The sequence below is a fragment of the Plasmodium sp. gorilla clade G2 genome (genome assembly GCF_900097015.1).
Source record: "Plasmodium sp. gorilla clade G2 genome assembly, chromosome: 2".
Lineage (NCBI taxonomy): Eukaryota > Apicomplexa > Aconoidasida > Haemosporida > Plasmodiidae > Plasmodium > Plasmodium adleri (nom. inval.).
In genome coordinates this window covers 142,501-169,463 of record NC_041694.1, presented here as the reverse complement: position 1 = coordinate 169,463, position 26,963 = coordinate 142,501, and the positions used below count along the sequence as shown (strand labels likewise).

The following is a 26,963-nucleotide window of genomic DNA, read 5'->3' as shown; positions in this document are numbered from 1 at the left end:
GGTATTCATAATTTTATTTTATATATAAAAAATTATAAAATAAAGAAAAAATAAAGAAAAAAAAAAAAAAAGAAAAACAACAAACTTAATTTTTCTTTTTTTCTATTTATACGCAAGTTTAAAATATCAGCTTGTACAAAATTGTAACATATATAATAAATATGTCCACATTTTACTTTGTAAATGTTATATTTTCTTGAACTGTCATATGGTTAATTTATTTGTGGTGGGATATAGTTTGGATCCTTTTTAAGAATGACAATACCTTCTAAGGTATCATTAACAGATATATCTGCAGAAAAATAAAATATATAAATATGTATAATACATAAAAAATATATATATTTTTAAATTATTAGTAAACAACAAAATTATTATATATTATTATATATTATTATATTTTAATATAATATTTTGAACAATCCTTACATTCTTCTGTGGCCATTTCAGCTCTATCAGTATGAGACAATAACACAGGTGTAACATGTGTTTGAAACCCTGTTATTGTTTTGGGTTTTCCTGCTTGTCCAACAATGTCAACGGCCTAGAAAAAAGAAAACATTATAATTACAAATTATATATATATATTATTATAAAAAATAAAAATATATATATATATATATATATATATATATATATATATATTATATCATTTTAATGAATATTATAAAATAGCTATTTTGTTCATAAAATTATGAACAGTCAGGTAAAATTTGACGTTTGTCATTATATATATATATATTATATCATTTTAATGAATATTATAAAATAGCTATTTTGTTCATAAAATTATGAACATTCAGGTAAACTTCGTCATTTGCAATTATATATATATATATATATTTTTTTTTTTACCTGTCCAACACGAACAGACACGGGAAGAGACTCCAATTTCTCATTAACCGTTACAAGCATTCTTGGGTAAATGCAAGGAACCAAATGATAGAGTAAGTAATGATATTTTCCAAGGATAGTAGCTTTTAATTGTAAACAGGCATGAATTGTTATTAAAAGAGATCCTAAGGATACATAATTAATAATTGAACGATTTGAATGTAATGGATTAATAGTTAGTAAACCTTTACCCATATATAACAAACCTTGAGCTAATCTTACAACAAAAATAGCATTGGTATCTTTACAATAAAATGCAGATAATTGTCTTAATAAGATAGCTATTCTGGAATTATTTGTTCCTGCTCCAACAAATCCTAGAGAAATGATAGCATGCAAAGCAACATCCGGATCTTGATCATGTGTTAATTTTGATAAAATATCTACAATATTTGGTTTTGGAAAAGATGTAAATAGTAATGCTAGTGCTAATGGTACTGCTTTTTTTTGATTTACATTTGAATATTGTAAAAAGTGATCAATAATTCTGGTAGTCATATCTGAACTAATATCATCAGTTAAAGCAATAAGTGCAATATTTAAAATAGCTACACATTGATCTAAATTATCTTCTACATAGGTTTTACTAGATGAACTTTTGTCTTCATTACTTTTAGTATTCTTACTGTTATTATTATTATTATTATTATTATTATTATTATTATCAGTTTTTTTTGATGTATCTGTATTAGTAGCTTTATTTGTATCAACATTGGAACTTTTATTATTATCTGCATTATTTGCTGTTGTTGTTTTACTATCAGAATTATTTTTTTTATCACCTCTTTTTTCAACTAATACTTGTAACATTTTTTGAACTTTTAAAACATCATTCGATCCAGCAAAAGCCATACCTTCTACTGTTGCAATCATATATTTTGATATAGGATGCTTAATAATTTCTAAAGCGGATAATGTAGCTTCACATTTTTCTCTTGAACATAAAAATAAAAGTCCTAATGCAACAGCATATAATTTAGCTATAGGAGTATCTAAAGAATTATTAACTTTTTCTTTTTCTAGGACAGTATCTATTATATATTCAGCAATTTCTCTATTTTGTGATCCAACAAAAACTAGTCCTAATGATAAAGCTGCATATACACTACATTCAATAATACAACCATTATCAACTAATGGTGGAATTAGAATATCTAATAAATTTTCTCTATTAGTACCTGCATAAGCATAACCAAATCCTAATATAGCTCCCATTTTTTCTAATGTGTTTTCAGCATCTATATGTTCAGATAACAAAGCATATGCTGGATCACATTCATTTTTTATATTTGTGCATGCTAATCCAAAGGCCATTAAAGCACCTGCTTTAACATATTGATCACTACTATATTGGAATTTATCTATTTGTGATAATCCTTCATCTAAGTTCCACATTAATAATAATCCCATAGATGCAGTTGCACTCATTAGACCATAATCTTTATTTTTAAAAATCCATAAAGATGAATTAACCGTCATTAATTTATCCTTACAAAAAGCAGCATTTACGAATGCATTAACAAATGTGGAAGATAAATTTTGTTTGGCTGAATCCCATACGGTTGTATTTCTTTTTTCTTCAAGATGTGATTTATATACATCCTCTGGTAATTTGGGTTCTTCTACATCAAGATCCTTTGCTAGTTTTAAGAATATAGGAGATAAATGTTCTCCTGATGTTAGTGTGGAAATTTCATTTAAATTAAGATGTGTATATTTTTTAATTTCTTCTTCTGTAAATTGTATATGTACACAATGTCTTGCACAAATGAGTGCTATTTGTTTACATATTAAAATATCATTACATTCAAAAATAAGATCTTTAATTTTATCAATTTTATTTAATCTCAATAATATTTTTAAACATTCTACATGTTTATTATGTTTTTTTAAAATATTTAAAATAACATCCATTAATTTATAATATTCTTCAGTGGATGAACTATAATGTGTTAAATTTAATAAATACAATATTGATCTATCGCATGATTTCTCATCTACATATAAATAAATATCATTAATTTTATCAACTTCTATTAATAAATCAATAGCTTCATATTCTGTATTATGTGCAAAACAATAAGGTACTACGATATTTACTAATTCGTATATATGATTTATTGTAACAATTTTATTTGTTGTCGTTGTTGTTAAGCCATTTTGATTATTTTCTTCTTCTTTTAAAATTTTATATTCAACTAACAATTTTGTTATTAAATTTTTTATATATTCATGTCCATAATTAATTAGATCATGTTTATTTCCAGTGATAACAAACTTTACAATATTATTTTCATCTCCTATTGTTGTAGATAATGCACTAATCATATTACTTAACTTTTTTTTACAATCTTCAAATATCATGTCATTAAATATTTCTATTAAAGTATTATAATGTGTTTTTAATACCTTTAATGCTAATAATGATGATGTTAATATACCACTTGTATCAATAATTTCTTTATTTAATAAAGTAATCGACAAATTTACAACATTTACATCTTCATCTCTTAATCTTGTAATTAATAATTCTAATTCTTCTTTCTTCTTCTTTTCTTCTTCATTTAATTCTTCCTTCTTTATTTTCGAATTATTCAATTTTCTTCTCTTATCGTCCACATCTTTCACTGGAACTTGTATAGATACGGCCTAAAAAAAAGGAAAGAAAATATATAATAAATAAATAAATAAATAAATAAAATATCAAGGTAATAAGTTGTTACATAAATGAATACATACATACATACATACATATATATATATATATATATATATATATATATATGCATACATTTGTACATTTTGGTGTTTACCTTTTTATCCTCTGCTGTCATTTTATTGTTTTCAGTTTTTATTTATTTCTCAAAAAAAAATTAAAAAAATAAAAACAAAAAAAAAAAAAAAAATATATATATATATATATATATATATATTTATATATTTCAAAGATATATATGTGACTAAAAAATCATCACTGAATATATGTTTATCTTGATAACACTTTAAAGGTTTATAAAATGTGAATATCAATATATTCAATTTTTCTTGTTTAACTTGTTCAAATGTTTAAATAAATATATATATATATATATATATATATATATATAAGGCTATATATATTAATACTATATATTAATATATATTTATATTATTTCTTACAAATAAAACAAATATATATTATAAATATATACGTATATTTTATTTTATTTTTTAAGAGTTAAAAAATATATACATATATATATATATATAATTATAATTACAAAAAATGAAAGATTATACAAATAATAGTAAATGTATAATAATATATATGTAAAATATTATAAAAAATTCTTTCTTTGTAATAATAATTTAAAAAATATATATTTATATTTTTCGTATTTATAATTTATTATATTTTATTTTCATTTATTTCGTACATTGTTTTTAAAATTTATATTTAAATCTGTGTAATAATTTATTTTTTCATCTTATCTGTGGGGTATTTTTTATTAAATACAAAAAATGATAATAATATATATATATAATGTAAAATAAATTAGGAAATATATATAATATATATATGATATATATATACATATATTTAGGCAATGAACAAATGATGAAAAAAAAAAAAAAATAATAATAAATAAATAAAATGTAAGAACAAATATATGAATATTTATATTATATATATTTAATATATATTAATATATATATGTATGAAATATATGAAATATATATAATATTATATGTATACATAATATATTTAATATATGCCCATGTGCACTATAAAACAAAATATATATTATCGTAATAGTTTCTTTCAAAAATAGTTCAGTCATAATAAAAAAATAAAAGAAAAATTTTTTGGTTCATATCCATTCAGAGATATGAATTATAATTTTAATTCTTTCTTTGTATTTTTACAATATATGAAAATATTATTATTATTATATATGTATATATATATATATATATATATATATATATTATTATGTATATATTATATATATATATATATACATACACATGTTAAAGAAAAAGTTGTATGTATATATATATTTTTTTCTTCCTTGTATTTAAAATAATTTTAAAATTCATTTTAGTGGATAATAAAAAAAAAAAAAAAAAAATATAATTTTTTGAAGTTATTTAAATTATATTATATATTACTTATATGTAATAATAATATTATATATATTATCTATTTTTTTTTTTTTTTTTTTTTTTTTTTTAATTAAAGTGTTTCTTTTCTTATTCTAATAAAAAAGAAAAAAAAAATTTCCTTCTAGTTATTTTTATTGTCTCTTTTTTCGTGTATCTTCTTTTGGTTATATCCATAAAGTAGAACAAAATATTTTAAAATATATTTTTTTTCTTTTTAAGTATAAAATTAATTCTTTTCAATATTCAAACACATCATTTTATTGATATTACATATATGTATGTGTTTTATTTTGTATCATCTTTAAGAATTTTTTTTTTTTTTTTTTGTTATTTATATATTTATTTATTAATCTAATTATTTATTTCATTTCAACTATTCTTTTTCTTTAATTTTTTGTTATAATGGAAATAGTAAATGAAGGATGGGTGTTTAAACAGTCTAAATATTTGAAGAAGCTAAGAAAAAGATATATGATATTGACAAAGAATTTTATTTGTTCATTTAAGTCTGAATATTATCAGGCAGAAAAACCGACAGAAGTAAAAAAAAAAAAAATAATATAAAACATATATAAATATATATATATATATATATATATATATATGATACATATTTTAGTCCTTTTATTGTCTTTTTTTTTTTTTTTTTTTTTTTTTTTTTTTTTTTTTTTTGTTGCTGTTTTAAAAATATGCAGATATTATACCTTAACAAGTTCACTGAACTAACTTCATTGGAAGACATACGAAAAATTAAAAATGTTGAAAACGAGTTAGGTCTTTCTAACATTCATTTATTTAATATAAGTTACAAGAACAGAAATATTTTATTTGTTACTGTTGATGAAAATGAAAAAAACAAATGGATAAGTAATAATATATATGATGCATATTATTTAAAATTACATAAAAAAAAAAAAAATATATATATAATAAATAATATATTCATAATTTATAAATAAAATATAACCATAAGGGTTATATGTCATTATAAAATAAAATAAAATATATATATTTATATTTATTTATTTTTATAGAACATATAAGCAAGCAGATGGTAAAACCTACAGTATTATTAAGTGATTGTTAACAAAAAGAAAATATAAAAAAGTGTGCAAATTGTGGATTTAAAAATATGGAACAATTAAAGCTATTTTAATTTACAAAAAAAAAAAAAAAAAAAAAAAAATATTTCTTTTTTTGCAGCTAGCTATTTTGAATAAATATAATATATATATATATATATATATATATATATATATGTATATATATATATTTGTGTAAATTTTATAATTTAAAAGATATATCTTAATTTGGAAACGTTGGTGTTAAATAATTATCATATTTATTATTTTCATCAAAATGATAAGAACATAGAGAATTTAGATTAACATAATTTTTCAGTTCCTCCTTTAACCTATAAAAAGTATGGAAAAAATAAATATATATATATATACATACATATATATATATATATGTTGATGATTATGATTTATATTTTATTTCATTTTCTATACTTGATATCTTGCTCATTTTCTTTTGTCTCATCAACATTGGTTAACAAATTTAAGATGAAAGCTTTATCTTTTTTTTTCTCCATTTCTTTTTCTTTCTTCTTTTTTTTTAATAGTTCATTGTTTTGTTCGTTTATTTCGTTGAGGATATAATTGCCTATGTCTTCTTGACTTTTTAATTCATCATTTTGTTTATAAATGTTTTTTAATTCTTCAATAGCTTTCTTATTTCCTTCATAATAAAAAATATATATATATATATATATATATATATGACTTAATATTATGTTGCATAATTTTTGCATTATAATAATCTTATTTTACTGTTTCATATTTTTTATATTCTTTATTTTATTTTTTATTTTTTTTATGTTCTTTATTATATATATATAAATATATTTTTTTTTTTTTTTTGTTATTTTCCCACTTTGTATTTTCATAACACACATAAACTTTATAAGATATATATAAAAAATATTTCTTAATAGAATTATACACACACATATACATATATATATATATATATATATATATATATATATATTTATATATTTATCTATGCACCTATTATGTTATATTTTATTCATCTATAGATATAATAAAAAGTATTCATTTATTTAATTACCTTTTAAAGCTTTATATTTTATCTCATCATTTTTGCTGAATGATAATTTGAAATCATGTTCACATTCCTTTTCATTTTTTAAATTCTAACATAAAATATAAAGAAAATAAAATGAAAAAGATATAAGAAAATGATATGTTCTTTAATATATAAATGTATATATTTATAAAAATATATATATATATATATATATATATATATATATATATTACTTCGTAAGCTTTTATTGCATCCTTAAAATGAACATATTTTACAAAAAAAAAGTTGCTATTTTTTTTTCCAAAATATATGCCTTGACCTAATAAAGGACCATCTGAACAATTTAAATAAAATAAAAAAAAAAAAAAAAAGAGATACATATAAATAAAAATATATACATATATTATTATATATATATATTCCTCTCTTTTTATGGCATTTACAATATTTTCATGTGTCTTTCATTTTATTTATATGAAGATTATTACATTTACTAAATATCTCAGTAATTTCAAAACGATTAATATTAATAGGGATGTTATTACAAATGATGGTGGCGTTACTGTTTAGGAGTTCATTCATTTAAAATAAGAATGTTAAAAATTTTAAGGGGAAAAAAATAAACAAATATATAATATAAATAAACTGTTTTTTTTTTTTTTTTTTTTTAACCTTAGTTTGAACGTTTAATATTTAAAATAATAGATCATGATATTTAAAATGGGTTCAAAATAAATTCATAAGGAAATATTTTATTATTTTTTCTATTTTTTTTTTTTTTTTTTTTTTTATTTTCTTATTTTCTAGCATCTTTAAAAATAGATGATACTTCTTAAAGAAAATATTTTTTATGATTCATTATCTAAACAAAAAAATTATAATAAAAAATAAAAAAATGGGATAAAATAAATCAACAATGAAAAAGAAAATCAAGAAAATAAAGAAAACTCAATAATAATAAATATATATTATAAAAAAAAAAAATATATATATATATATATATATAATATATTATGCATATATATTATTTATAATACATATATATGTTATATATATATAATATATTTTTATATTTTTATAGTTTCTTTTTTTTTTTTTTTCATCGATCGTATGTATAGTAAATAATTTGCTCATGAAAAATGTTACAGTAAAAAAAAATTTTAAGTTAATTAAAAAGAAGAAAAAAAAAAAAAATAATAATAAATAAAAAATAAATAAATACATATTGTCACGAAATAATGTAGGTTTAAAGAATATTTTAAAATAATATAATAAATAATGGATGAAATATATAATATATTATATGAGTGCATATTTATATTATATTATATATATATATATTTATAGAAAATAATAATGATAGTAAGAAAGATATATTATATTAGAAAGGTATAAAAAATGAAAACACCTCATATATATTTTTATGTAAATTAAATAAAAAAAAAAATAAATTAACATATGAACAAATATAATTATAATATATGTCATATATATATACATATTATATGTATTATTAATACACATATTATAATTTTATGGACAAAAAAAAAAAAAAAAAAAAAAAAAAAAAAAAAAAAAAAAAAGTAAAATATATAATATCAAAAAGGGAAAGAAATGGAGGAATATTATATATGTGACAGTAATCATTATGTCTTTAAAATGAAATGGATTTAAGGCACATAAGTAAAAGGACTGAATAATATACATATGGATACATACACACACACATATATATATATATATATATATATATATATTTATATTTATATATATTTTTCGTTTATTCTGTTGAGCTAAGTATACTCGTCATCATGATTTTGATCCCTCAAATCTTCCTCGTGTTGATCTCCCAATAAATCCTCTTCAATTATATCATCTTCCTCTAGTTCTTCTTCGAGTTCTTCCTCTTGTTCTTCCTCTTCATTTAAGTCATCATCGTCGTCTTCTTCATTATCGATGTTACCTTTTAAGTTGGCTTGTAATTCCTTTTTATAATCATGCTTAATAATTCCTCTAAAAACATCCTTAATTTCATCTAGTAAGAATTTCAAATCAGTTTTTCTGATTTTTATTGTATTTACATCAGTTAATGTGTCATAATTAATTTGCTCCGCATTAGTATAAGCAATTTTTGAAAATATGAGTGGCCAATAATCTCGTTTATTTAAAGGTGTGAAACCATATAATATAGTATCATCCGAATCGATTATATTACATACAATTAGATGATATGTTTTATATTTATCAACACAATATGACTGAAATGATGAGAACATATTTGATATTAATTTTAATTCAAAAGGATGTGTATATGAGTTTCTTGGTGTTTGGAATATGTCCATATATATTTTAAATGTTGATGTTATTGTTATTGATTTTTTATGACTTTCCATAACTTTTTTGATTAATATACTTAAATAATTTGCTGCATTTTTATGTAAATGCTTTTCAATTAGTTTATCATAAATTTCTGATTGTTTTAATCTATCTTTATAAATATTATATAAAAAATCTGATGTTTTTAAACAATTATATAGATATGTATCCATTTTTTTTATTCGATTTATATAAATATGTATAAGTATAATTAAGAAATAGAAACTATCACTATTATATAAAACATATGTTCGTCTTTTCCAAGCTAATGTATTCATAGGTTTTATAATTTTAATAAAATTTTTTAATTTTATTAATATTTCATTTTGTTTTTTTAAATCTAGTTGTCTAAAATTTCCTGTAAAATCTTTAATTTCTATATGACACATAGTTCTGATCTGATTAAATGTATTTTTAACGTTTTTATGATCATATATATATATACGTTCATCTATTTCTAGAGCTTCATTTAAAGATATGAATGATAACATAGGTAATAAACCTCTTTCTGAATCGAATGATAAGAAATGTCCATTAGATATATTTAAAGAATCATTGTGTAAATTTTTAATTTCTTTATTATAATAATCATATGTAATTTGTTCAGTTTTTAAATATGACATTAAAGATATACTCGAAATAAAAATAATTGCTGATGCATCATCTTCACCAGCACATTGTATAAAGGGATATATCATTAATGATAAACATTTATTTTCTTCTTTAACTATATAATAATTATCATAATATTTAGAAAACCACTTTTTCTTTTCATTATGTTTTTTATTATTATATATAGTCATAATTTCATTATGTTCTAATTCATTTAATACAAGTTCCCATTTATCATTATTAAAAAAAATTTCATTGAATGGTCTTTTATTATCTATAACAAAAAATTTTAAATATCCTAAATAAGTTTTACTTAATAAATTACTAAAAAAATTCTCGATATCTTCATATATACTTGTATCTGTATTTATATGTGAACATATACCTATTAATATTACTTGAAAAAAATAATCACGATAATAATCTTTATTTTTTGAATATATTTCATTATGTTTACTAAAAAATTTTATTAAGTCTTCTTTTTTCTCAACACCATAACTAAATACATTAATTTCCCTTTTCAAGTTTTTATGGAAATGTAATATATGTTCAGTACATATAGAATCGATATTATTATAATAAAATATAAAAATATTAAATTTAAACTCTTCATTCTTTCTATTAGATAATTCTTTTATTTCTTTGTTAACTCTCATGTAATGATTCATAAACTCTTCAGCCTTAACAAATCCCATTTTTAAGAAAAAATACAAAAAAAAAAAAAAAATATATATATATAATATATATATGTATATATTTATATATATATTATATATATATATATTATATATGAGAGCGAAATTGTGAGAACACAAAAGGAGAAAAAATTAAAAAAATTAAAATAAAATAACACATATATAATATATATATACATATATATATATGTATATATTATATATATATATTTTTTTTTTTTCTTTTTACATTTTTCTTAAAATTTAGTTCTCATATTTAAAATATTCAAAATTTCACTTTTTTTTTTTTTTTTTTTTTTTTTTCCCATTTGAGGTATGCACATAAAAATGTTCATTTGGCTAGCACACGGAAAGTTTAAAATACCCACGATTAATAATATATAATAATATAATACTATATAATATATATATTATATATATATATATATATTTTTATTTTTATTTTTATTTTATTAAATGGAAATAATAATAAATATAAAAATAAAAAAATACAGATATAATATATTTTACATCAATAAATGATAATTATTATATATATGTAATATATATATGTTTGTATTTATTTATGTGTGTATAGTTTATTATTATGAACATCCAAAGTATGGATTTACTAAATAGTATATTAGTATATTAATATATTAATATATTCATTTATATTATATTTTTATGAGACTATTTTTTTCAGATTGTTACTATGAGAACATTATAAGATTAAAAAGAAGAATTGATAAAAAAAAAAAAAAAAAAAAAAAAAGGTCCAACATATGAAATATATATATTATATATTTATTAATGGATATATATTTTTCGTTCTATCATTTTATAGGTTTATATCAACGTGACTATTGTTTCCTTATATATTTGTTCAAGTCTTTTTTCTTTCTAAAAATTATACATACATATATATATATATATATATATATAATGTATTAACAAATAAAGGTATAAAAATACATTATAAAGAATAAAGGGAAATTTTTTACAATTATTATATATATATATAATATTTCAATCTCACTATATCAACATTTCTTCATTAGTATTTTATATTTTCATTATATCATACTTAAGAACAACATTATAAGAACATCAAAATATATAAATATATATTTATAATATACAAATCTAAATGCCTTTCATATATATATATATTATTAATTTGTAATGAACTTAATTTTTTAAAAAAATATAATCCTTTATTGAAAGAATTTAGATAATATTTAATATAAATATTCAATATCATTAATATAGAGTAAAATATATATATATATATTATATATAAATATATTGATATTATGTATTATTTAACGTACAGTTATATGCCCTTGAATTATAATATATATATATATATATATATGTATAATATTTTTTTTTTTTTTTTTTTTTTTTTTTTTTTTTTTTATAAAATATTATATATTATTATAAGAAAACATTTCAAAATGATTCCAATTTATTTGTTTTAACATAAAAAAAAAAAAAAAATATTTGCATAAATATTTTTTTAAATTATATTAGAACATAAATATATATATATATATATATATATATATATATATATATATTTATTTATATTATTATTATTATTTTTTTTTTTTGTTGCTATTTAAGTTTATAACTTTTTAAACTTATGGCAAATAATATCAATGGAGATGTAAAAAATTTAGACCTTGGTCCTGGTATGTTTAATTTTTTTTTTTTTTTTTTTTTTTGTGAATATAACATGAATCATATATATATATATATATATATATATTATATATTTTATAATTTTTAGATTTTAAGAATTGTAAATGTTTGAATTTATGTGAGCTTCAATTAATTTTGGGAGACCAGCTTCGATTAACATCCAAGAGAAATGAAGAAGCTCAAGCGTAAAATAAAAAAAAAATAAAATAAATGAAATGCATAAAATATGTAATTCATAAGAAATGTTATATATATATAATATATTATGTGTATATGTTTATATATATATATATATTTATATATATATATATATATATATATTTTTTTTTTATTTTGAAGATTGATTAAATCGTCCTATGATTATGCAAATAAATTTGCTACTATAAAAAATAGAAGTTCAATTGTCGACGTCAGAACTAATTTAGAACGTATAGGAGATTTACATGAATATGAAATAGCCATGCTAGTGAATCTTTTGCCTAAAACCATATTAGAAGCTAGATATTTAATTCCTTCATTAATTCGTTTAAATGATGAAACGTTAAATTCTATATTAGAACATCTTATAAGTTATAAAATGTACGTTTCTTAAAATGAGCAAAAAGGGTGGGAGGGGTGTGAATACATCATATCATACTTGAGCATATTACAAAAATATAATATATAAATATATATATATGTATATATTTATTTATATTTTTATTGTGATGAAGATATATATTTTTTTTAATATTTTCATATATACAAAATAATATATATATATATATATATATATATATATATATAATTTTATTTTTATTTTTTTTTAAAAAAAAGTTTTACTTATTCGTTTTTAAAAAGACATAAAAAGGTAGCCATATAGAAGCTACATCATAAAAAAAAAAAAAAAAAAATTAATAAAATAAATAAATAAATAAATAAATATAATAAATAAATATAATAAATAAATAACAATTTATTCACATATATATATTTTTATTTATATGTGTGTTTATCTTATTAACGTGGGCCCTGATTGTGTGAAAGGGAGGGGAAAGGATCATTTTTGCTTAATACCAATATATTATTATCATAAGATATATATGCATTAATATAACGGAATAAAATAAGTGATGTTATAATACATATAGTTTCTAAATATGAATGATGTTGTGTTATATGTGCCCATTTAAAAATATGATGAAATAAATAGATAGGTACTTTAAATAATTTATTTTGTAGATTATTTTCTTGAATTATTTTATTCCACCAGTCAACAACAATTTTCATAAGATTTCTTTTAACAATAAAATGAATTTGTTCTATACATTCATTTAAGCCTTTATGAAAAAAATATTTGGAAAAACTATTCATAACATTATTATATAGAAAAATATTTCCTCTTTTTATTGAATAAATAATATCAATATAGATTGAAAGTTTATATTTTTGTAATAATTTTTTAGGAGGATATAAACCTTTATTTAATCTTATGGTTATAAGAGATTCAAGAATTATTTTTCTGAATTCAATTTTACTTTTTTTAGAATTAGAAAATGCCCATATAAATTCACTTTCTGCTTTTTCATATTCTAACTTTTGTAGATATAATTTTCCTAACTGATTTTTAAATAAAACAATAAAAGATGTTGGTATATATGAATAATTAATATCTGTCGAATTTATAATTTTTAAGAAACTCGATGTAATCTGCATATTATTTAATTTCATACATAACTTGATAGATTGAAACATTAATATAACAAATCCACCATGTTTTTCTATATCTCCTTTAACTATACCAATTTTTCCTCTTATAGAATTTAAAACTTCAATAGTATATTTATTTTTATTATTTATATCTTCATTTTCTTCATTATATATATCATTTTTATTGCTAGTACTATATGAATCAGCTAATGTACTTATATTATTTAAAAATGAACAAATAGTTAATAGATAAGGTAATAACCATAAATTATCACAATAAACTTGAAGAAATGTTGATAAAAATTTACAACTTGTATTTATTAATACATCCCAATTAATATTATTTTTATTACATAATATTTTTATTATATTAAAATGATCTAATATTAATTGTTCAAAGGGTTTTAATATATTATTATTATAACTATTTTTCTTTTTTATCATTCTTCTTATATCATTTTCATTCATATTATCAATTACATATATATCAAGAGGTATCTGTGATAGTTTTAAAACAAAACATATTTTATATCCATTTCTTAACCTTACACATTCTTCAATTTTATCTAACATATCTTCATAGTTCTTATTTATCATATCAGTATCATTATGTCTTACCTTCCTTTCTTCATAAGTACTTCTCAGACAATTTATTTTTCTTGTAATGATATTCTCTTCATTCATCTGCATACTGCTCAAGCATTAAAAAACTGAAAAACGAACAAAAAAAAAAAATGAACATATATAAAAAGAAGAGAAAGTGCTAAATATAATATGTCACATGTTATTATATATATATATATATATAGGAACATTGATATAACTATTCCAAACGAACAATCATTAAGAGGTTACTAAAAAAAAAAAAAAAAAAAAAAAAATTAATTATACATAATAAATATATAATATATATATATATAAATATACATTTATGTATACCTCTTTTTGAATTTATTTGAAGTTTATTATTACAACAAAAATGTATTATACATATATATATTATATATATATTATTTATTTATTTTTTTTTTTTTTTATACAAATTTATTTATTATCATATTGCTTCTGTTTAATTTTTATTTTTTTATTGTTTTATTATTTTCTTATTTATATTTTATAAATACATTTCTGTTCAACAAAAATGAAAACAAAAGTAAAAATAGAAATAGAAAAAAAAATAAAAAATAAAATAAATTAATCATAATAAAAAGAATGGAATTATTCTTTTTCCTTCCTAAGAATATCTATTAAATGGCTATACAATATATTATATAATAAAATATATTATATATATATCATATATATGTTATTTATGGGCTTGTAACAATAACTACCTATAATAATGTATTCTATATATTATATATATATATATATATATAATATATATTATTTATATGTAAATATTTCAATTTAAATAATTATTTTTTTTTTTTTTTTTTATTTCCTATTATATAATTATTATATATTATGAATATATTTTATATATTCCTTTTTATAATACTACAAAAAAGTCAATTTCATATAAATATATAATATTATGAAAAAATTAAAGTATATAAAAAAGTAACAATGATTGAAACATTATATTATTTTATAATTTAATTATTTTTTATACTTGATGCAAAATATTTATATAATATTTTGATATATATATATAGAATATGTGTGATAATCTACCAAAAAAAAAAAAAAAAGAAACAAGATTAAAAATTAAAAAAAAAATTGCATATTCCAAATGATTATATATATTATATATATTATATATAAAATTATATTTGCGTAGTGTAAAAATATATCATGAACATTTAAAAACATAATATATAAAAAGACATCCATTAAAAAAAAAAAATAAACATAATTTAATTTAATTTAATTAAAAAATCAGGAATTAATTTGTCATGTTCTTTTTTATATTTATTTATGGTGTTGTTATGTATTTTTTGTTTTTTTTTTTTTTTATTTTTTTGTCCATCGAAATTACAAATTCCTTATCATCTGAGAAGAATAATTCCTTTATGCTCTAAAGAAAAAGAAGGCATGAATGTTTGTAGAATGTAATGTTTGTTATAGGTTCATATGAAAATATTTTACAAATTATAAGAATGCATAAATAAAAATACATCATATAATTATATATATATATATATTATATATATATTATAATGTGTTGATTTTATAATCTTTTCAATTTTGACAGGTCGGTACAAAGATAATAATATATATGTAATACATATATTATATGTATGTATTTTTATTTTTTTTTTATTTTATTTTATTTTATTTTTTTTTTTTTTAAACCTTTATTTTGAGACCCTTGCACTTTATACATAATGTTCTTATATCATATTCCTTCTTTATATATTCTAGCTTGTCATTTATATAATATTTTATTTTTTTTATAAGTGCACATAAATTCATATGGTATTTTATTTTTGTGGGTATGTAAACAGTTGTTGTTCCTTTAGAATATGAAAGGAATGTGATAAAATAAAGAAATAAAAATAAATACAAACATATATTATATATATATATATATATATATATGTGTGTGTATGTGTGCATATATTTTTTTTTTGTTTATTTTTTCTCATATATTTTTGTACCGTCGTTAAACATAAAGGTCAGGTAACCCTTATCCACTTTTCTTTTTTGATGTAAGGCAATTTTGTGAATGTGAATTTTTTCTTTTATTTTATTTATATTTTCATTATGATGAGAATTTAAATTGTCGGTAGAGTCTTCGATTAATTCGTCTACAATATAGGAAACAATCTAAAATAAAAATAAAAAAAATAAAAAAAAAAGAAAGAATATTTTTATATTATCATATATATTTTATATGTTCATTTATGTGTTACCTTTTCTGCGGCAAGAAGGGCCAATGTGTTTTTCAATAAATAAGTTTTGAGCTCATTAAACCAAATTATTTTTTCTTTTTCTTTGAGTTTTTTTTTCTTAAATTAGGATATAAAGAAACATTTATATGTGATAATAATATACTTTTTTTATTTTATTTTATTTTATTTTATTATATTATATTATATTTTATTATTTTTATTTTTTTTTTTTTTTTTACCTCATTATAAGTTTCAACATTTTTCTTGATCAAAATATTAATTAAATTATTGGAGATGGCAAATGTATTTATTTTGTTAAATATTTGTAGGACACTAAAATGAGGAGATATATAAAATGAGAACAAATAAATAAATAAATTGCCCTCACACATAAATATATATATGTATATATATATATATATATATATATATATATATATGTGTGTGTATATATATATTCATTTATACCTGTTGATTGATTTATTTGCATTCATAATTTGGAGATTATTTTGTTGACGTGTTGTTAATATATTAAAGTTAAGTTTATTAATTTGATCATTATTAATAATTTCTTCTTTTTTGTTTTTCATTTGATTTTGATTCTGTTTATATGTTATTTGTATTAAAGCTGTTTGTAGAATTTTTTTTGAGTAAATTAAAGAATATTTATTCAACTCTTCAATATTATATATTATACTAGTTTGTATATATTTATTATTATATAGATTATTATTTTTCTGAATAGATATATCTTCATTATGATTTAAAATACTTTGCATTGAATTTTCTATATATTTTTTATTGTCTTTATGTTTTAATATTATATTATTTTTTACATTTTTATATAATTCTTTTTTACAATCCTTAAAAGATTTTTCTTTTTTATCATCTACATTTATTTGATATTTATTATTTTGTAGTTGAGTACTTGTATTTATAATATTATTTTTTTTTATAGAACAATTATCAACATTTTGATTATCATTTGTTATATTATTATATTTCTTATTTATGTTTGTAAAAGATTTTTTTTTTTTTTTAACACCCTTGTTGTTTATTTTTATACTTGTTAAAGGGCTTTTATTACTTGTTTGAAGAGATGTATTTAAAAAGGTATCTTGAATTATTGAATGAACAAAATTATCATCTAATTTATTTTCATTATTATTATATTTCTTCATATGAATTTTATTTGGAATATATTTATTTATATATTTTTTTTTTTCTATAGATAATATATCCATTATTTTTTTATTATCATCATAATCCTTATCATTTATATTAACATTAATTGTATGTTGTGAATTTCCTTTTTGCTCATTAAGGTTTTTATATGCATAATTAATACAATTAATATTTTTATTTAATAAAGTCTTATCAATATTATGAAGGTAATGTTTTTTTTTATTATTAAATAAGGAATTATTTGTCAACACATTATTCTTAATATTATTACTAGAATTATTTGTCAACACATTATTCTTAATATTATTACTGGAATTATTTGTCAACACATTATTCTTAATATTATTACTAGAATTATTTGTCAACACATTATTCTTAATATTATTACTAGAATTATTTTTATTATTGTCCTCAAGAGAAGTATCTTTCATGTTATTTCTTTTGGATATGAGTTCTTTCTTTTTTTCTTCAACATTTTTTTTATCTACATTATTAGTTGTATATAAATTATCTTTCTTCATATTATTATCAATTTTTTTTTTTTTTTTGCATAACATAAATATTATTTCATTGAATTATTTTTTGTTCCAATTAATATAAATATAGAGAAATATAAATGTTGTGATGTTATATTATTTGTTATGTTTATAAAGGGTCACATATATATACACACACACATATATATATATATATATATATATATATTTATTTATTTATTTGTGTGTATATTGTTTCTTTTTTTTATAATTACAAAAATAATAACTAGTCTTATTTTAAAATATATATTTATTCAAGTGGCATTTTTTTTTTTTTTTTTTTTTTTTTTTTAAATCTCTTTCTGCATAAAACTCATACTCATCTATAAAGACGTTTTTAAATTTATCATATGAAGAATATTTTATTTAATAGGTTTTTATTTGTTATTTTTTTTTTTTTTTTTTTTTTTTGAAAATTACGATGATTTCCCTTGCACACGCAAAAAAAAAAAAAAAAAAAAAAAAAATATATATAAATAAATATTATATATATATATAATATGCCGAATGTAACATATATATTATATATATAAAATATTTATTATGACTCTCCTATCGTGCCTTTAGACAAAGTATTTTTTTCTCTAGCAATATTTGTAAGAAAATATAAAAGGAATAAAAAAAAAAAAAAAAAAAAAAAAAAAAAAAAAGTATCCATATATACAATATTATATATTTATTCATATTATATATGTAAGCGAAATAATTCGACCTTTCTTTCAATCATAGAAATATATATTAAGATATACAATATAGTGTGATAAAAGTTAAATAGAAATAAAAACATCATTATTTGTGATATAACCCGCAAATATATATATATAAATAAATATACATATATATAAATGTATATGTATATTTGTTAATAATAAAATATCATGTTAATTTTTTTTAATGAAGAAAAGGAGGGAAGTCATATGGATCAGAACTTCACAGGTACATGGATTTTATAATGAAATATAAAAAAAATAAAATGTAGAATATAAATATTTACGAACAAATCGAAATAAATAAATAATAATAATACTAAAACAGTTATATTTGATCAATATGTTTAACAAGTATATAATCAGGAGAAGCAAAGGTAAAATACAAGAATGGCGAAAAATTTATTGGGATGTTTATAAATGGATGTAAAAGGAAAGGTAAATATTTTTATTCAAATAAAAGTATATATGATGGTTTCTTTATGAATGAAAAAAGGTGTGGTTATGGAAAATTAATAAAAAAAGGAAAGCAAAAGAGTATATACATAGGTAGGATATAAAAAAATATTTATAATTATCAATCTAAATAAATTGATATATATATATATATATATATATATATATATATATGCATATATATGTGAATTCTTGTGGTTGTTCATATTTTTTTTTTTTTTTTTAAAAACAAGGAAATTTTGAAAATGGTAAGAAAAAAGGTATAGGATTTCAAAGATATCAAAATGGTGATTTTTATTATGGAGAATGGGAAAATAACAAAAAAAATGGAAAGGGCATTTATTATTTTTACTCAACAAAAGAATATGTAAAGAAATAAAATATATATATATATATGTATATATAAGAAAATAATATGTACCTTTATATATATGTATACCCATGTGTATGTCTTCGTATATATATATATATATATATATATATATGTTATTTATATTTTTATTTTTATATTTTTTTGTGTAGTATTGTGGTGAATGGAATAAAGGTAACTTTAACAACGGGTCTTGGGTAATCTCAGAAGATGTAAAATATGTGGGTACTTATTTTAAAAACAAGCCAAAATTTAAAGGAAATTTTTTATTTTCTAACAATTTGAAAATTAATGTTTTCTTTCATCAGATTGTTAATTTATCGAATATTAATGAAGAAGAAATACAATTAATGTGGAAAAATTTGTAAAAATAAAATGTTCACATATATATATATATATATATATATATGTTTTTTTTTTTTTTTTTTTTTTTTTTTTTTTTTTTTTTTTAAATAACAAAATGTGTATATTTATGTCATTTTTTTTTATACATACATGGGATATAAAAATATATGTGTATGTATTTTCACGTTGCGTCAAAAAAAAAAAAAAAAAAAGGATAATGAAAAAATATTCCTACATATATAATATTATATATATGTGTATATTTTATTTTTTTGGACTGATAACATATAAACTTTCTACATTGAACAATATTAAAATATTTTGCTTAAATATTATATTTACATGTATATTTATACATTATATCCTTTTACCTTTACCCTATAAATCTACAATTATATATATATATATATATATATATATATATATATATTTATGTGTGTGTATATTTATTTATTATTTTTTTTGTATGAGGGGAAATGAATCGTATGACCCTTTGAAAGAGGGATGTTTGTCAAAAATAAATAATGCTCTAGAAAAATATACAATGAATACATTAAATTATAATAATAGTAATAATTTTACATGTGAGGAAAATAATGAGACTTTTAGAGAAAATACTTTGAATATGAATGTTACGTCAGATGAGGATAATGAATTAGAAACATATAGTTCAATAATATTAGGTTAGTAAGCATTTTATTCTTTTAACATATAAATAAATATATATATATACATATATTTATTTATATATATATATATATATATTTATTTATATGTTTCATTTGTTAGATAAGATTAATAATTTTAAACCTCAGGACGAAAAAATAATATACGAGGAAAGTAGAAGAGAAACAAATATATGTGCGTAATTAATTGTGAACATATAAATATATGTATATGACAATATGTTCATTCAACATATATATATATATATATATATATATATATATATATTTATTTATTTATTTATATATTTTTATTTATATACCTCTGTAAACCTTTTTTTGTTTACATCTTGGTAGACGCTAATATGTCGACTCTTTTAAATTTCTTGAGGGAGCAAAATAAAATGAATACACTACATATAAAAAACTTTATTATTGAAAATTTAAAAATTACAGAAGAAATAAAACATGATAAAGACATCAATAATTTGATGAGGAGGATAGAACACGAAGAAATTAAAGAACTTATATGGACAAGTGGAAAAAGGTATTATATGGAAATTAAAAAAATATATTTACTTATGAAAAAATTTAATAAGGAAAGATATTTTATTAATTCTAATAAGGATGTTTTAAAAAAGTATAGTTTTAAAAAAAATAAAAACATAAAGAATTTATTACAAGCATCTATCAAAAAAAAAAACATACAAATTCAAAAAATACTTAAACAATATATTATATTGAAAGGATACTATAAGAAAGTTTGTAATAAGTATAAACAAGAAAATGAACTTTTAAAAAGTTTCTTTTCTTTTCCTAACAATCAAAGTTATTATTTAAATCTAAAATATTCTCCTCAATATTGTAGAAGCAATCATATATATTTTTATTCATATAAAAAATGGTTGAGACGCAAAAGGTTGAGGAGGACTTCACATTTTAAGCAGGATAGATATGTTATTCAAAAAGGTCAACTAAATAAATAAATAAATATATATAAATATATATATATATATATATATTTTACATATCGTTTATGTTTTATTTTTTTTATTTTTATAGAATATTTTACAAATTCCATATTTAGAAAATACACCCATCATAAGAAAAGATATAAAGAAATTATATGTGATATATTGAACGATAACAAACTATTAAATCTGAAATTTAAAAAATATGAAGAAAAATATAAAAAGAAAAAAAAGAAAAGAAAGAAAAAAAAGAAAAGCTTGCAAATATCTACTAAAAGAATGAAGGATAAAAAAAATTTGGACGTATCTTATAAAAGAAGAAATAAATATATATACACACACTTGTTTTTACCTATGCGATTACAGAAAAAAATAAATAGTTCAAATTATAAATATTTAAATAAGGAAAGCTACAAAATGGAGGACAAAAAGGAAAGAAAGGAAAAGAAGTTTATAAAACATGGGGGGATGCATTGTGTAGAGAAGGAAGAAGAAAGTATTATAAATAAGGAAGATGGGAAAATTATAAATAAGGAAGAGGAAAATAATATGTATAAGGAAGATGAAAAAATTATAAATAAGGAGGAGGAAAATAATATGAAGAAGGAAGATGAAAATATTATGAAGAAGAAAGAGGAAAATATTATGAAGAAGAAAGAAGATCATATTATTAATAAAGATGAAGAAAGTATTACAAATAAGGAGGAGGAAAATAATATGAAGAAGGAAGATGAAAATATTATGAAGAAGAAAGAGGAAAATATTATGAAGAAGGAAGAAGATCATATTGTTAATCAAGATGAAGAAAGTATTACAAATAAGGAAGAGGATAATTATATGAAGAAGGAAGAAGAAAATATTATTAATAAGGATGAAGAAAATATTGTTAATAAGGATGAAGAAAATATTATGAAGAAGAAAGAAAATCATATTATTAATAAGGATGAAGAAAATATTATGAAGAAGAAAGAAGATCATATTGTTAATCACGATGAAGAAAGTATTACAAATAAGAAAGAGGAAAATATTATAAAAATAAAAAATGCGGAAGTAAAAAAGAAAAAAAACACATTAAAAAAAAAAAAAAAAAAAGAAAAAAAAAATTCTTCAAATGATAATATGAAGGAAGTTACTAAGAATGATGATGATACTAATATGATAAAAATAGAAGAAAAAGAAAAATATGATAATAAAGATGAAAAGGAAAATGTGAGTATAAATAATGTAGATGAGTATAAAAAAATGAAGGATGAATGTGATAAGAAGGAAAACACTATTTCTGATATAGAAGAAGAAAATATTATCTTGGATCCTAAGGAGGAAAACATTATGCTAGATACAAAAAAAGAGAAGTTAATTTTGAAGGAAAAAAAAAAAAAAAAAAATATAAGTAGAAAAATAAAAAAAAATAAAATAGAAGATAATAAGGATATTAAAGAAAATGAAGATTTTAATAAAATTTATGATGAGGAAAATATGGGGGAAAAAGAAAAGTGTATGATATTTGAAGAAAAAAAGAAAGAACATAATATAATTGCAGAGAAAGACAGTGTGGAAATGGATGAAATGGATAATATAGATGAGCAATAATTAAAAATGTTATGCTAATATATAAATATATATATATATATATATATATATATATATATATATTATATTAATTTATATATACTTTATTATATATTTACTATAATGTTATACAATATATATATATATATATATATATATATATATATATTAAATCTATAATTGAATTATAGTAATAGGTTCTTATATTTATAAGGTGAATATAAAAAAAATGTAATATTTAATATATTCATTTATATATATATATATATATGTATATATATATATATATTCATATATATGACATAGTTTGTAATCATGGGTCTACATAAAAATAACAATGCTAACTTTTTTTACGGAATAAAATATAGACACATTTCAAGAGAACTAGAAAGGATAAATAATATCATTTTAAAATATAATAAAAAGATAAAAAAATGTATTAAAAATAAAAAGAAATGCTTAGATGAATTATATATATTAGCGTGTTATGAAAATTTTTTAAAAAAGAAATATGAAACATATCAATGTAAGTTGGAGGGCTATATAAATGAAGAAAAAGACAAGATGAAAATAAATGAAGTAATTAAAAGAAGAAATAAAAAATACTACAATAGTCCTAATAATAATAAAACATTTTCTTATAATGTCAATTTAATAAATGATGAGAATCTTTTTAAGAAAAAAAAAAATAAAAAAATAAAAAATAAAATGATAACCTTGATGATAAATAAAGGTAATGACAAAGATAAAAATTTACATAAAAATGGGATGCAAGGTGTCGATCATGTTTTTTCATATAATAATAATAATAAGAAGAAGAAGAAAAATATTACAAGTGTGGTTTCTTCTTTGGGTTATGGATATATAAAAAGGAAGTGTGTAACAAATAAATATATTCAAATCGAACAAGAAAATAATAAGATGGATGAAAATAAAAATAGAAATATAAATAGTGTTAAGAACGATGAAATAAGAAAACATTCAACCATACAACCACTCTATCATAGTAATAACAAAGAAAAGATAATTACAAAAAATGTTGTAAAAGATGAAAGTGCAAATATAATCAAAGCATGTGATATTAATAAATATGATAATAATATTATAGAATACAAACAAGAACACAGGGAAAAAGAAAAAAATAAAAGTATGGAAAATATGAATATATGTGATATAATATATGAAAAAAAACAATCTCATAACATTTGCAATATATTAGAAGAAAATAAAGAGGAAGAAAAATATAATCCTCCTCCAAAAGATGTTATAATAGATTGTAATAATAATAATGTAAAGAGTGAAGAATATGATAATGAAAAAGAAATTAACAATGTTCCAATTATAAATGATAAGAATATTGAAAAAAATGAGGCAAAAAAGAAAAAAAAACATAAGAAAAATAGAAAAAAAAATAAAGAAAAAAATAAAAAAAATAAAGAAAAAAATAACGATGATGTATTAAAACATCTGGAAAATAATGTACAAGATTTAGAATTATTGTATGAAGAAAAAATTATAAATGTCAATACTAAAAAAGATGAAGAACTGAATGTAAAAAATAAATATAGCGAAAAAGATATTGTTCATGATATTCTTAGTGAATATTCAAATACATTACAATATACAAGTTTCCTTGATTATATGAAAGATAAGATGGACTAATGAGAAGAAGAAGAAAAAAAAAAAAAAAAAAAAAAAAAAAAGAGCAAAATAATAAGTTAAACGAATAAATAAATAAATATACATATATATATTTATATATATATGTCCGTGTTTTTATATATATGATTATATGTTTTCATTTTTTTTTATTTATTATACTTAATTGTTCAACAAAAAAAACAAATTAAAAAATATTTATTTGTTCATATGTGTGTTAAAAAGGAATATTATATGGTATAAATAAATATTACATAAAAGTGAAATAACTAAATGGATATATGTAAAAATATATACATATATATATATATATATATATATATATATATATATATATATTTATATTTATATATATATATTTCTATAATGGTGCTGTATTATTTTATAGCAGCTTATATGCTGAATGTATGGCGACGATACCCATAGTCATGGTGGTGTAAGTTATATTTTTAAAATTTGCTTGATGAAATAATTGAGCTAATTCATCAGGTGTTAGAAATGTTTGAATACTCTCTGCTAGATATTTATATGCGTGCATATCATTTGCTACTACTTTCCCAATTATAGGTATTACATTATTGAGATAGAATTTATAGAAGATATTAAATATATGACATTGAACCTTACTAAATTCTAAACATAAGAATCTGCCTCCTGGTTTTAAAACACGATGTATTTCTTTTAATGCTTGAGGAATATTAGTAAAATTTCTAATACCAAATGATAAGGTTATTACATCTATAGAATTGGATTCTATTGATTCTAGATTTTCTGCATTTTGAACTAGCCAAGTCAAATTTTTATCATAACCTAATGTAGCTGCTTTTTTTTTACCAACATTTAGCATATCATTGTTAACATCACAAACGATGATATTAGGAAGATATTGTTGATAAGAAATATGATCAAAAGGAATTGATTGATAATTTTTTTTTAAAAAGAATTTACTTTTTTCTAGAATACGAAAAGCAATATCACCTGTCCCTCCTGCTAAGTCGAGTATATTATAATTTGGTATATCTGAAAATATTCTATAATTATTATTATTATAACTATTATTATTATTATTATTATTATAACTATTATTATTATTATTATTATTATTATTACTATTCGTATCAGATTTGTTTTCATTTTTTGCTGAATAATCTTTATAATGTTGATATATATGATCTTGTATATTATAACTATGATATTTTAAAAGTATATCTAATTCTTTTACAAATTGATCTTTCCATATACGATGTAAAAGTAAACTCATCATGTCATTCATAATATCATATTTATTACATACGTTGCTGAATAGGTTATGGACTAATCGAGATTTTATTTCTTCGCTTACTTTTTCAAATCCAAAATTACAAATTTCTACAAAGAAAATAAATATAAAAATAAATATATATGTATATGTATATGTATATATATATATATATTTATTTATTTATTTATA

The 26,963-nt window shown here is 18.3% G+C and overlaps 11 protein-coding genes across 11 annotated transcripts in view; 5 read left to right on the top strand and 6 right to left on the bottom strand.

The window, feature by feature from the left end:
• Nucleotides 1–212: 212 nt before the first annotated feature.
• On the bottom strand, nucleotides 213–3,728 carry PADL01_0204700 (26S proteasome regulatory subunit RPN1, putative; the record flags this gene model as incomplete). Its single annotated transcript, XM_028681403.1, has 4 exons — nucleotides 213–292; nucleotides 430–544; nucleotides 856–3,543; nucleotides 3,708–3,728. The coding sequence occupies 4 exons, from the start codon at nucleotides 3,726–3,728 to the stop codon at nucleotides 213–215; spliced, it is 2,904 nt and encodes a 967-aa protein (XP_028536291.1).
• Nucleotides 3,729–5,442: 1,714 nt separating this feature from the next.
• PADL01_0204600 (conserved Plasmodium protein, unknown function) lies at nucleotides 5,443–6,127 on the top strand (the record flags this gene model as incomplete). The annotated part of the gene is made up of 3 exons (XM_028681392.1): nucleotides 5,443–5,580; nucleotides 5,736–5,907; nucleotides 6,075–6,127. 3 exons carry the CDS (start codon nucleotides 5,443–5,445, stop codon nucleotides 6,125–6,127), a joined length of 363 nt encoding a protein of 120 aa, XP_028536290.1.
• A 218-nt stretch (nucleotides 6,128–6,345) lies between these two features.
• PADL01_0204500 (conserved Plasmodium protein, unknown function) lies at nucleotides 6,346–7,737 on the bottom strand (the record flags this gene model as incomplete). Its single annotated transcript, XM_028681381.1, has 5 exons — nucleotides 6,346–6,454; nucleotides 6,555–6,783; nucleotides 7,177–7,261; nucleotides 7,389–7,489; nucleotides 7,644–7,737. 5 exons carry the CDS (start codon nucleotides 7,735–7,737, stop codon nucleotides 6,346–6,348), a joined length of 618 nt encoding a protein of 205 aa, XP_028536289.1.
• A 1,211-nt stretch (nucleotides 7,738–8,948) lies between these two features.
• PADL01_0204400 (conserved Plasmodium protein, unknown function) lies at nucleotides 8,949–10,838 on the bottom strand (the record flags this gene model as incomplete). Its single annotated transcript, XM_028681370.1, has 1 exon — nucleotides 8,949–10,838. The coding sequence occupies one exon, from the start codon at nucleotides 10,836–10,838 to the stop codon at nucleotides 8,949–8,951; it is 1,890 nt and encodes a 629-aa protein (XP_028536288.1).
• Nucleotides 10,839–12,465: 1,627 nt separating this feature from the next.
• Nucleotides 12,466–13,116, top strand: PADL01_0204300 (DNA-directed RNA polymerase II 16 kDa subunit, putative; the record flags this gene model as incomplete). The annotated part of the gene is made up of 3 exons (XM_028681359.1): nucleotides 12,466–12,514; nucleotides 12,613–12,709; nucleotides 12,864–13,116. The coding sequence occupies 3 exons, from the start codon at nucleotides 12,466–12,468 to the stop codon at nucleotides 13,114–13,116; spliced, it is 399 nt and encodes a 132-aa protein (XP_028536287.1).
• A 407-nt stretch (nucleotides 13,117–13,523) lies between these two features.
• PADL01_0204200 (conserved Plasmodium protein, unknown function) lies at nucleotides 13,524–14,897 on the bottom strand (the record flags this gene model as incomplete). Its single annotated transcript, XM_028681348.1, has 1 exon — nucleotides 13,524–14,897. The coding sequence occupies one exon, from the start codon at nucleotides 14,895–14,897 to the stop codon at nucleotides 13,524–13,526; it is 1,374 nt and encodes a 457-aa protein (XP_028536286.1).
• Nucleotides 14,898–16,131: 1,234 nt separating this feature from the next.
• On the bottom strand, nucleotides 16,132–18,792 carry PADL01_0204100 (conserved Plasmodium protein, unknown function; the record flags this gene model as incomplete). The annotated part of the gene is made up of 6 exons (XM_028681337.1): nucleotides 16,132–16,233; nucleotides 16,512–16,672; nucleotides 16,817–16,985; nucleotides 17,072–17,167; nucleotides 17,290–17,383; nucleotides 17,519–18,792. The coding sequence occupies 6 exons, from the start codon at nucleotides 18,790–18,792 to the stop codon at nucleotides 16,132–16,134; spliced, it is 1,896 nt and encodes a 631-aa protein (XP_028536285.1).
• An 857-nt stretch (nucleotides 18,793–19,649) lies between these two features.
• PADL01_0204000 (conserved Plasmodium protein, unknown function) lies at nucleotides 19,650–20,672 on the top strand (the record flags this gene model as incomplete). The annotated part of the gene is made up of 4 exons (XM_028681325.1): nucleotides 19,650–19,707; nucleotides 19,845–20,027; nucleotides 20,168–20,301; nucleotides 20,457–20,672. 4 exons carry the CDS (start codon nucleotides 19,650–19,652, stop codon nucleotides 20,670–20,672), a joined length of 591 nt encoding a protein of 196 aa, XP_028536284.1.
• A 443-nt stretch (nucleotides 20,673–21,115) lies between these two features.
• On the top strand, nucleotides 21,116–23,875 carry PADL01_0203900 (conserved Plasmodium protein, unknown function; the record flags this gene model as incomplete). Its single annotated transcript, XM_028681314.1, has 4 exons — nucleotides 21,116–21,332; nucleotides 21,439–21,510; nucleotides 21,672–22,283; nucleotides 22,377–23,875. The coding sequence occupies 4 exons, from the start codon at nucleotides 21,116–21,118 to the stop codon at nucleotides 23,873–23,875; spliced, it is 2,400 nt and encodes a 799-aa protein (XP_028536283.1).
• Nucleotides 23,876–24,169: 294 nt separating this feature from the next.
• Nucleotides 24,170–25,516, top strand: PADL01_0203800 (conserved Plasmodium protein, unknown function; the record flags this gene model as incomplete). The annotated part of the gene is made up of 1 exon (XM_028681303.1): nucleotides 24,170–25,516. One exon carries the CDS (start codon nucleotides 24,170–24,172, stop codon nucleotides 25,514–25,516), a length of 1,347 nt encoding a protein of 448 aa, XP_028536282.1.
• A 379-nt stretch (nucleotides 25,517–25,895) lies between these two features.
• The window catches only part of PADL01_0203700 (ubiE/COQ5 methyltransferase, putative), a gene marked incomplete at both ends in the record, with an annotated part of 1,241 nt that continues 173 nt past the window's right edge, over nucleotides 25,896–26,963 (bottom strand). The window contains one exon of the mRNA XM_028681292.1: nucleotides 25,896–26,881. Within this exon, the coding sequence (XP_028536281.1) occupies nucleotides 25,896–26,881 (986 nt within the window). The remainder of the gene's footprint in view (nucleotides 26,882–26,963) is intronic.